Raw genomic sequence first — 12,708 nt, 5'->3', positions numbered from 1 at the left:
ATCTTGAGATCTAAAATTGGTCTGAAGGTTCCCTCTTTTTTGGGAACCACAAACAGATTGGAGTAAAAGCCCTGCCCCTGTTCTGTTTTTGGAACCGGGCAGATTACCCCCATGGTATATAGGTCTTCTACACAGCGTAAGAACACCTCTCTTTTTGTCTGGTTTACAGATAATCGAGAAAGATGGAATCTCCCCCTTGGAGGGGAATCTTTGAAGTCTAGAAGATACCCCTGGGTCACAATTTCCAAAGCCCAGGAGTCCTGAACGTCTCTCGCCCAAGCCTGATCAAAGAGAGAAAGTCTGCCCCCTACTAGATACGGTCCCGGATCGGGGGCTGCCCCTTCATGCTGTCTTGGTAGCAGCAGCGGGATTCTTGGCCTGTTTACCTTTGTTCCAAGTCTGGTTAGGTCTCCAGACTGACTTGGATTGAGCAAAATTCCCCTCTTGCTTTGCAGCAGGGGAGGAGGAAGAGGGACCACCTTTGAAGTTTCGAAAGGAACGAAAATTATTTTGTTTGGTCCTCATCTTACTTGTCTTATCCTGAGGAAGGGCATGGCCTTTTCCTCCAGTGATGTCTGAAATTATCTCTTTCAGTTCAGGCCCGAATAGGGTCTTACCATTGAAAGGAATGGTTAAAAGCTTAGATTTTGATGATACGTCAGCAGACCAGGACTTAAGCCATAACGCTCTACGCGCTAAAATGGCAAAACCTGAATTCTTTGCCGCTAATTTAGCCAGTTGAAAAGCGGCATCTGTAATGAAAGAATTAGCTAACTTTAGAGCCCTAATTCTATCCAGAATATCATCTAATGGGGTCTCAACCTGAAGAGCCTCCTCTAGAGCCTCAAACCAAAAAGCAGCTGCAGTAGTTACAGGAACAATGCACACTATAGGTTGCAGAAGAAAACCCTGATGAATAAATATTTTCTTTAGGAGACCCTCTAATTTTTTATCCATAGGATCTTTGAAAGCACAACTGTCCTCAATAGATATAGTTGTAGGCTTAGCCAGGGTAGAAATAGCTCCCTCCACCTTAGGGACCGTCTGCCACGAATCCCGCATGGTGTCAGATATGGGAAACCTTTTCTTAAAAGTAGGAGGGGGAGAAAAGGGAATACCTGGTCTGTCCCACTCCTTAGCAACAATGTCCGAAATCCTCTTAGGGACCGGAAAAACATTAGTGTAGGCAGGAAACTCAAGATATCTGTCCATTTTACACAATTTCTTTGGAACTACAATAGGGTCACAATCATCCAGAGTCGCTAAAACCTCCCTGAGTAACAAGTGGAGGTGTTCTAGTTTAAATTTAAAAGCCGTCATATCTGAGTCTGTCTGAGGGAACATCTTTCCTGAATCAGAAATCTCTCCCTCAGACAGCAAATCCCTCACCCCCAACTCAGAACATTGTGAGGGTACATCCGATATGGCTAATAAAGCGTCAGAGGGCTCAGCATTTACTCTCACACCAGACCTACTGCGCTTCCCCTGCAATCCAGGCAGCTTAGATAAAACCTCTGTGAGGGTAGTATTCATAACTGCGGCCATATCTTGCAGGGTGAAAGAATTAGACGCACTAGAAGTACTTGGCGTCGCTTGTGCGGGCGTTAATGGTTGTGACACTTGGGGAGAATTAGATGGCATACCCTGATTCCCTTCTGACTGAGAATCATCCTGCGACATACTTTTATCAGCTAAAATATGTCCTTTGCAATTTATTGCCCTTTCAGTGCATGAGGGACACATTTTAAGTGGGGGTTCCACAATGACTTCCAAACACATTGAACATTGGCTTTCCTCAATGTCAGACATGTTGAACAGGCTAGTAATGACCACAAACAAGCTTGAAAACACTTTATTTAGTGAAAAAATAAACATCTTAAAAAAATGGTACTGTGCCTTTAAGAGAAAAAAAGCATACACGTTTTGCAAAACTGCTTTAAAATACACCAATCGTTTAAATTTTTTGATATGATATACAAATAATGCAGCTGAGATTGCCCCACAAAGAAAGGAACAGTTAACCCTTTACTGTGCAAAACCGGATCGTTAATAAGGCCTAAATCCGGACAAAACACCCCCTGCACCTCGCCACAGCCCTGCTGTGGCACCTACCTGCCCTCAGGGATTGGAAAAATGGAGTTAAAGCTTAGATTTAGCTCAACACTTCCACAAGGGCCCACCGGAGTTGGAGCTTGCTCTGCAATTACAACTGCGCAACTGAGCCGCGAAAATAGGCCCCGCCCATCTCACTCGATGTTTTTACAGCCTAAAGGAACCGCACCAGAGCGGTTCCAAACTAGCCATGTGGGTTCTGAAACCCCAACCAGAAGCCAAGTGTACCCTCAATAAAGTCACAAAAAAACGTTATTGAAATGATCTCTTTCAGTTCCCCAAAAACGTTATCAGCACTCCCAGTTCACAAAACGTTTGCCCACAAACATTCAAACTCAGTGTCAACCATTTTTTTATTAGCCCCTTATGCAAGCTTAGTAATACCCCTCTATATCTTTTAGGATTACTGCTTACCCTCTCCCTCATGGGGATACTGTCAGCCAATTCTGAAATACCACAGTCTCTCCAGAAAAAAATGACTGAACATACCTCACTGCTTACAGCATGAAAGGGTTCCTCACACTGAAGTTTCTTGTACTCCTCAGCCATTCTGTGGGAACTGCTCTGGATCTTAGTGACAAATGCTAAGATCATCAGCCTCCAGGCAGAAGTCTTCATCCATCTGCTGCCTGAGAGTAAATAGTACACACCGGTACGATTGAAAATATAAAACTCTTGCTTGAAGAAATAAAAAACTAATATTTTATCACCTCTTTCACTTTACCCTTCCTAGTACTTAGAGTAGGCAAAGAGAATGACTGGGGGTGGAGCTAAGGGAGGAGCTATATAGACAGCTCTGCTGTGGTGCTCTTTGCCACTTCCTGTTAGCAGGAGGATATCCCACAAGTAAAGGATGAATCCGTGGACTCCTCATACCATTATAGAAGAAAAGTTATTTGCGCTGCAAGAACTACTGGTAAATAAACACCCCCAGGAACTAGATGAGAAGAACTGCAGGGCACTGCATGTGAAAAAAACTGCTAAAGTCTGGGACTTTTGAGGGGAAAGTTGAGGCATGGCATGGGCAATATTAACCCGAGAGATAGATGGCACTGATATAGTATCAGATCCTTTAGACTAGGGTGACCAGACGTCCCTGATTTCCGGGGACAGTCCCCGGATTGAGGAGACTGTCCCCGGACAAATTATGTCCCCGGAAAAAAACCTAAAAATAATATGGGATGCTCTTTGCCTCCTCCTGCTGGCCAGGAGTTGAATTCCCACTAGTAATTGAAATGAAATTGTGGACTCTCCATGCTCTATCTGAATCATGGAAGAAACAAATTCATATCCCTTTAACTTCATAAGGGTTTCATATCCCTTTAACTTCCTTATCACTGCAGTTATTTTTCAAGAGCCAAACTACACCCACCATTTACCTTATTTGGAGGAGACAAAATGGGCTTTAGTTCAGACAATAATGCTAGTCACTGTCATAAAGTTAGTACATTGTTTTGCAATTATCTAATTAAGCCAATTAGGAACAGATATATAGCAGAGTCAGCCTTGAGAAGTCATGCAAATTAGAAATTGTTTAATTTGTAGTGTTAATTTAATTGGAAAGGGGGGCAAAATAAATAAAAGTACATTGCAAAGTTGTTTCTTTGCATGTAACTAAACATTATGTATAAAAATCTCAACGGTCCTTTTAAACCAGCATACCTGCAGTAGGTGTTCAATCGCATGATCATGATTTTTCTTCAGCTGCATGGTTTTGGCCAGTTCCTGGTAAATATTTATCATCTCTGGAGCGCTGTCCCCATCAGATGAAATGACAAAATCTATAGCTTGCTCAAAATAATTGCTTGCTAAACTAAGTTTGTTTTGCAGCAGACAAGCCCTTAAAAACAGGAACACATAGATATAGATTTTGTTTAGAAAGTGTCACATTATAAAAAAACATGAACAATAATGCTGTCTTCATATGCTGTGGACTATATAGCAGAGGTGGTAAATCTGGTTGCAGTTATCAAGTTTAATAACTATTTATGAATCCATGCTATATATTAGCAATAAAGCATTAATTGTATATGTATTATTGATCTAATAGAAAATAAAACTATTATAATGTTTCAGTAATCCCTCTTTACATTTTAAAAAGGTACCAAAAATATTATGTTTACATTTTAATGATGTTTTTCCACTATTGCTAATACACAAGCTCACATTATAAATCACAAAAATGATTTATCACATACTAGTGGGAAAGCCTGCCCATAGGGCAGTCTATTGTGGTGACGGAACCACCGAACCACCCTGCCATTTTCAGAAGGGCAGTCTATAGTGGTGACAGAACCACCCTGCCATTTTTGGAATCCACCTGGATGCAGCTTACGCTGCATCCAGGTGGATTCCGAAAATGGCAGGGTGGTGAAAGAATCCACCTGGATGCAGCGTAAGCCCCTCTCAGTCTGTGTTGTTAATAAAAAAAGAAAATTGAACTACAGAAAAAAATAAACCGATTAAACCTAATCCCTATGAAAATAAAAAAGCCCCCCCCCAAATAAAAACACCCCCTAATCTAATGCTAAACTACCAATAGCCCTTAAAATGGCTTTTTGTAGGGCATCACCCTAAGTTAAACAGCTCTTTTGCAGTTACCAAACATTCTAAGTCCCCCCTAACAGTAAAACCCACCCCCCACCAAACCCCCCAAAATAAATAAACCTAAACTATCCATTGCCCTGAAAAGGGCATTTGTATGGGCATTGCCCTTAAAAGAGCATTCAGATCTTTTGCTGCCCATCCCTAATCTAAAAAAATATATATATATTTAAAAAAAAACAAAAAACCTAAGTCAAACCCCCAAAATTTAAACCTAAGTTACAGAAAATAAAAAAACAAATTACCAAAGTTTACAAAATTAAACCTAATCCCTATGAAAATAAAAAAGCCCCCCAAAATAAAAACACCCCTTCTCTAAGAATAAACTACCAGTAGCCCTTAAAAGGGCTTTTTGCAGTGCATTGCCCCAAGAAAATTGGCTCTTTTACATTAAAAATACACAGTCACCCCCAACAGTAAACCCCCCACACACAAGAAAACCCCCCCCAAAATAAAAGAACCTAACACTAAAAAACCTAAACTACCCATTGCCCTGAAAAGGGCATTTGTTTGGGCATTGCCGTTAAAAGGGCATTTAGCTCTTTTACTGCCCATCCCTAATTTAAATAAAACAACCCCCCCCCCAAAAAAGAACCTAAGTCTAACCCCCAGGTTGGTACTCCTGAAGTCCGGCGGAGAAGGTCCTGTTCCAGGCGGTGAAGTCTTCTTCCAAGCAGCGACCTCTTCTTTCTTCTTCCAGGAACAATCCGGCGCAGAGCGGAGGGCAGAGCTGAAGACCGATGGCCGCGGAGCTGAAGACTGGCGACCCTGGAACTGTAGACCGGCGACCGCGGAGCCATGGAGCGTGGAGGATCCTCTTCGTACGATCGCAGCCGTACACCTCCGCTCAATGCAGGATTGTTCCTGGAAGAAGAAAGAAGAGGTCGCTGCTTGGAAGAAGACCTCACCACCTGGGACAATACCTTCTCTGCCGGACTTCAGGAATGGTGAGTACCAACCTGGGGGTTAGACTTAGTTTTTTTTTTTGGGGGGGGGGGGATTTGTTTTATTTAAATTAGGGATGGGCAGTAAAAGAGTTAAATGCCCTTTAGGTTCTTTTATGTTGGGGGGTTTGGTGGGTGGGGGGGGTTTACTGTTAGGGGGGACTTTGTGTATTTTTAATGTAAAAGAGCTGTTTATCATGGGGCAATGCCTTGCAAAAAGCACTTTTAAATGCTACTGGTAGTTTATTCTTAGAGAAGGGGGTGTTTTTATTTTGGGGGGGTCTTTTTTATTTTCATAGGGATTAGGTTTAATTTTGTTAACTTTGGTAATTTGTTTTTATATTTTCTGTAATGTTAGCTTTTTTTATTTTTTGAAATCTTAGCTTTTTTGTTGTTGTAACTTTAGTATTTTTTTGTTTAGTTATTGTGTATTAATTTAGGGGGTGTTAGGTTAGGGGGCTTAGTAATTTAGTTATTTGCATTGTTGGTTTTGGCAGTTTAAGGGGTTAATAGGTTAATTAGGTTTATTGCGATGTGGAGTTTTTGCGGTTTAGGGGTTAATGGGGTAAATAGGTTTATTGCGATGTGTGGGTTTAGGGGTTAATAGGTTAATTATGTTCCAATGTGGGGGTTTTGCGGTTTAGGGGTTAATAGGGTAATAAGGTTTATTGCGATGTGTGAGTTTAGGGGTTAATAGGTTAATTATGTTTATTGCGATGTGGAGGTTTTGCGGTTTAGGGGTTAATAGGGTAATTAGGTTTATTGCGATGTGGGTGGTTGACGGTTAAGGGGTTGATTACTTTATTATTTTGCAATGTGTGGGTTTTGCGGTGTATGTTTTATTTTGTTATACTTCGTGCAGGCAGTGTTTTTTGTTTTTGTTTTTTGTAATGCTCAGTTTGCCTTTGCTGCATCCCGGTGGATTCAGAAAATGGCAGGGTGGCACCACGCATCCTCAATGGAATGTTGGCAGCGCGAGGCAGCCAACAGAATTTTGGCTGGGCGCGCAGCCAAAAGAATTCACCTGGATGCAGCAAAGCTGTATCCCGGTGGATTCCGAAAATGGCAAGGTGGTGAAAGAATACACCTTTGCGGTGGATTCTTTCACCACCTTTCCATTTTCGGAATCCACCTTTTTGGCTGCCTCGTGCTGCCAACATTCCATTGAGGATGCGTGCGCAATTGCCTATGGCGACGGACATTACAAACGCAATTATAGTATAGATATGGAATTATTATATTGACCAATGAGAGTCCATCACTTTATCCACAACTTTCCTCTTCAATCAAGTACAATCATTTTCCAATTGTACATAGCTTTTCAATGGAGACAAATGATTACATATACCCAGAAGCTAACCATAAATCAGTCTTCTGTGCAAGCTTCAATTCACTTAGGTTAAAAAACAACAGAAAGTAGACAAATATCAGCAGAAAGAGTCACTTATAACAATGAAACATACATTGGATCCAAGAAGAGTGTGTACAAAACAGGAACGGGTGTGGCTAAGAGTTTATGGTGCACACAGAGACAAAATACAAAGAGATTAATATCATCCAATGCCTTCCGCCTTGTACACAAACAGCAGTGGTTTTGTACAAAACAGGAAAGGGCGTGGCTAAGAGTTTATGGTGCACACAGAGACAAAATACAAAGAGATTAATATCATCCAATGCCTTCCGCCTTGTAAACAAACTGCAGTGGTTTTGTCATCTTTACTTGCAACTAGCCCAAAGTAACTTTAATGTGCACTTTATATTTTTTAAATATTTTAAAGATTAACGGCCAGATTAGAAGTGGAGCGCAAAATATCACTTTCACTAGGGTGATATTTGCGCTCCACTTTCTGGTATTACAAGTTAGGTGAAATGTGAACTCGACTTCACATTCGCATTGCACGGAAGCATTGCGCTCACGAGAGCACAATTCCATAGGCTCCAATGGGAGCCTTGTTCTCATGCCGTCAGACACGGCATGAGAATCTAGCGCAACAAAGGGGGTAAGTCGCGCAGCGATGGGCAGCAAATTTAAATGTATATGAATATATACATATATATTTATGAGTTAACGTGTATATAAAGAATTTTTCGGGTTCTGACAAGATTGAGCCATATTTTTAGCGCCTGGATGTGAAACAATAATTTCTCTCCTTTGGGAAGCTACCTACAATTGAAACATTATTGCATCAAATGGTGTTTCTCTTCTTTTTGAGGAAATCTCAGCAGGAAATTGTAGATACAATTTTACACTGTGTGATATATCCATTTTGTGATTATTGCTGCAAAACATATTTTATTGGTTTGTGATTCTATACCTACTTTATTTTATCGTTGTACTCAAGCTCACATGTATAAATGACTCATGTAGAGAGAAAGATATCTGTGATGGTTACTGTGTATCTGATATAGAGAGAAAGATATCTGTGATGGTTACTGTGTATCTGATGTAGAGAGAAAGATATCTGTGATGGTTACTGTGTATCTGATATAGAGAGAAAGATATCTGTGATGGTTACTGTGTATCTGATGTAGAGAGAAAGATATCTGTGATGGTTACTGTGTATCTGATATAGAGAGAAAGATATCTGTGATGGTTACTGTGTATCTGATGTAGAGAGAAAGATATCTGTGATGGTTACTGTGTATCTGATGTAGAGAGAAAGATATCTGTGATGGTTACTGTGTATCTGATGTAGAGAGAAAGATATCTGTGATGGTTACTGTGTATCTGATATAGAGAGAAAGATATCTGTGATGGTTACTGTGTATCTGATATAGAGAGAAAGATATCTGTGATGGTTACTGTGTATCTGATATAGAGAGAAAGATATCTGTGATGGTTACTGTGTATCTGATATAGAGAGAAAGATATCTGTGATGGTTACTGTGTATCTGATATAGAGAGAAAGATATCTGTGATGGTTACTGTGTATCTGATGTAGAGAGAAAGATATCTGTGATGGTTACTGTGTATCTGATATAGAGAGAAAGATATCTGTGATGGTTACTGTGTATCTGATGTAGAGAGAAAGATATCTGTGATGGTTACTGTGTATCTGATGTAGAGAGAAAGATATCTGTGATGGTTACTGTGTATCTGATATAGAGAGAACGATATCTGTGATGGTTACTGTGTATCTGATATAGAGAGAAAGATATCTGTGATGGTTACTGTGTATCTGATGTAGAGAGAAAGATATCTGTGATGGTTACTGTGTATCTGATATAGAGAGAAAGATATCTGTGATGGTTACTGTGTATCTGATGTAGAGAGAAAGATATCTGTGATGGTTACTGTGTATCTGATATAGAGAGAAAGATATCTGTGATGGTTACTGTGTATCTGATGTAGAGAGAAAGATATCTGTGATGGTTACTGTGTATCTGATGTAGAGAGAAAGATATCTGTGATGGTTACTGTGTATCTTATGTAGAGAGAAAGATATCTGTGATGGTTACTGTGTATCTGATGTAGAGAGAAAGATATCTGTGATGGTTACTGTGTATCTGATATAGAGAGAAAGATATCTGTGATGGTTACTGTGTATCTGATGTAGAGAGAAAGATATCTGTGATGGTTACTGTGTATCTGATATAGAGAGAAAGATATCTGTGATGGTTACTGTGTATCTGATGTAAAGAGAAAGATATCTGTGATGGTTACTGTGTATCTGATATAGAGAGAAAGATATCTGTGATGGTTACTGTGTATCTGATGTAGAGAGAAAGATATCTGTGATGGCTACTGTGTATCTGATATAGAGAGAAAGATATCTGTGATGGTTACTGTGTATCTGATGTAGAGAGAAAGATATCTGTGATGGTTACTGTGTATCTGATATAGAGAGAAAGATATCTGTGATGGTTACTGTGTATCTGATATAGAGAGAAAGATATCTGTGATGGTTACTGTGTATCTGATATAGAGAGAAAGATATCTGTGATGGTTACTGTGTATCTGATGTAGAGAGAAATATATCTGTGATGGTTACTGTGTATCTGATGTAGAGAGAAATATATCTGTGATGGTTACTGTGTATCTGATGTAGAGAGAAAGATATCTGTGATGGTTACTGTGTATCTGATGTAGAGAGAAAGATATCTGTGATGGTTACTGTGTATCTGATGTAGAGAGAAAGATATCTGTGATGGTTACTGTGTATCTGATGTAGAGAGAAAGATATCTGTGATGGTTACTGTGTATCTGATATAGAGAGAAAGATATCTGTGATGGTTACTGTGTATCTGATATAGAGAGAAAGATATCTGTGATGGTTACTGTGTATCTGATGTAGAGAGAAAGATATCTGTGATGGTTACTGTGTATCTGATGTAGAGAGAAAGATATCTGTGATGGTTACTGTGTATCTGATGTAGAGAGAAAGATATCTGTGATGGTTACTGTGTATATGATGTAGAGAGAAAGATATCTGTGATGGTTACTGTGTATCTGATGTAGAGAGAAAGATATCTGTGATGGTTACTGTGTATATGATGTAGAGAGAAAGATATCTGTGATGGTTACTGTGTATATGATGTAGAGAGAAAGATATCTGTGATGGTTACTGTGTATCTGATGTAGAGAGAAAGATATCTGTGATGGTTACTGTGTATCTGATGTAGAGAGAAAGATATCTGTGATGGTTACTGTGTATCTGATATAGAGAGAAAGATATATGTGATGGTTACTGTGTATCTGATATAGAGAGAAAGATATATGTGATGGTTACTGTGTATATGATGTAGAGAGAAAGATATCTGTGATGGTTACTGTGTATCTGATGTAGAGAGAAAGATATCTGTGATGGTTACTGTGTATATGATGTAGAGAGAAAGATATCTGTGATGGTTACTGTGTATATGATGTAGAGAGAAAGATATCTGTGATGGTTACTGTGTATATGATGTAGAGAGAAAGATATCTGTGATGGTTACTGTGTATATGATGTAGAGAGAAAGATATCTGTGATGGTTACTGTGTACAGTATATGATGTAGAGAGAAAGCTATCTGTGATGGTTACTGTGTATCTGATGTAGTACTAAATGCTGAACACATCTTGCAGTTTAAGAAAATAGAGGAGCAGTCTTCCATTTTTTTGGCTAAACACATTTAACAGTTGTAATTAGCACTGGGTCGGTTAGCTTTACTGACATTTTAATACGAAATTTACAGTAATAGATAAAGAAAATATCCTTTGTGATCACAGGAATACAGAATAAAATGTAAAAGTAAATTCTGTCAAGCAATCTTATAATGCTATGCACTAACCTTTTATGAAATGTCATTAGTGCTATTATTGTACAACAATGTCTCCTGACAAAATATGCCAGCTCTATAAGAATAATTAAATGCCGCTGCTATCTGATGATTTACTGAACAGGAAGAGAAAGGAAAATATTTTTCAGTTGCTACATTTTGTATTAAATTCACATTCAACCGTTATAGTTTAGGTTGTAAACTCTCATTAAAACTGATCAAATTGAACCCTGTGGTGAGTAAAGCCCTTGGGGGACAAGGTACAAGGAAGTGGTAAGTTAAATATAATGTATTTTTGTATATTTTTCTGTCGTGAAAATACTCTTAAGATCTTTATAAAATTAAAATCACCTTATCCTACTAGCTGATTTCAATTTTCCAATCAACTAATAGTATCAATGACTATTCCTAAAAAAACTTTAGCCAATAGGAATGTGTTTGGAGCTTGGTGTGTTTGTGCTGGGGGTCCACACTACAAATGTCTTAAGTTAGGGGTCAGTATAGGTAAGGGACGTATTGGAATCTTTTTAGATAGGGGTAATTTTAGGTGGGGTTAAAAAGTTTTGTTTTTTTTTGTATTCGGGTTGTGATAGTTTTGGTGGTAATAATGCTTAGGGGTTTTTAGCTATGGGGGGGGCGCAATAGGGTCTATTTAACTAAGGGCTTGAATAGATTAAGAGTGGAGTGCTATCGTTAGCCCAAGGAGTGTAAACGCGATCGTGAGATTGCGGTGTTCTTTACATTCAAATCTATATTACAAGTGGTGTGCTGTTAAAATTACCTCCATTTTGCTTGCGCAAAACAGTTGCACTAAACTACTTAACCCCTAAACAGCCACACACTCCATGTAACTTTCTACACTTAAAAAATCATTTAAAAAAAATTACAAATAATAAAAAAAAAACACCCCAAAATAAAAAAAACCTATTCTAGCACTAAACTACAAATATAGCCCTTAAAAGGGCCTTTTTTTCTTGTTGTTTTTTTTTTTTTTAAATAAAGGAGTTTAGATGAAGGGAGGGGATTCTGGTCTCCCCACATCCAGCTCTATTTGTGCTAGATTTCTGTGACAGCACCATGCACATATACAGCAGTGTAACTGACATTACTTAATACACTACTGACTAAAGTGTAGGGTTCCCCATAATCTACATCAGAAGAGAGGCAGCCAGAATGATACATTGTTTCCATTTTATAAATAAAGCAGACAACAAGAATGTGTAGTTGCTTGCAGTTCTAGGGGTTAAAAGGACATTAAACAACGTTGGTGTAAAACCTGCGCTTCTCTTACACTCCCTAGGACAGGGCTCAACAAACCCAGGAGCCAGGGAGCCACTGACTCCAAGGGCGCGATCCGATATCGATCGCAGTTTGCGGCGCAAGCGAGGGAACCGGTGTCGCCCGCAGTTTCAGCTCGCAACTCGAGCCATCCCATATAGGTCGCCGTCAGATGCTAACGTGCCGTAAGTCTCACAAACCAGCGATGTCCAGAAATCTGCGTAAGTACAAATTTCTGGCGTCGCCAGTGACTTGCGCCACGTTAGAAACTGCCGGCGCCTATAAAACCTGACTAAAGTTTAAAACACCCGCACTGTCTAACACGCCTCCCTAACATAGCCCGACAAGTCTAACACGCCTCCCTAACATAGCCCGCACTGTCTAACCCTCTATCCGCTATCCCCCCTCACTAGCCTAACAATAAAAATGCTATTAACCCCTAAACCGCCGCTCCTTTACCCCGCAGCAACCTAATAAAATTATTAACCCCTAAACCGCTGCTCCTTTACCCC

The 12,708-nt window shown here is 39.5% G+C and overlaps 1 protein-coding gene across 1 annotated transcript in view; it reads right to left on the bottom strand.

Annotated features, from left to right (window-relative positions):
* Positions 1–12,708, bottom strand: part of TTC23L (tetratricopeptide repeat domain 23 like) — an 87,455-nt gene that overhangs the window by 29,517 nt on the left and 45,230 nt on the right. Inside the window, exon 7 of the mRNA XM_053699668.1 lies at positions 3,775–3,952. Within this exon, the coding sequence (XP_053555643.1) occupies positions 3,775–3,952 (178 nt within the window). The remainder of the gene's footprint in view (positions 1–3,774; positions 3,953–12,708) is intronic.

The sequence above is a fragment of the Bombina bombina genome, chromosome 2 (assembly GCF_027579735.1).
Source record: "Bombina bombina isolate aBomBom1 chromosome 2, aBomBom1.pri, whole genome shotgun sequence".
Lineage (NCBI taxonomy): Eukaryota > Metazoa > Chordata > Amphibia > Anura > Bombinatoridae > Bombina > Bombina bombina.
The sequence above is the reverse complement of the archived record's forward strand: the minus strand, read 5'-3'. Positions and strand labels throughout refer to the sequence as shown.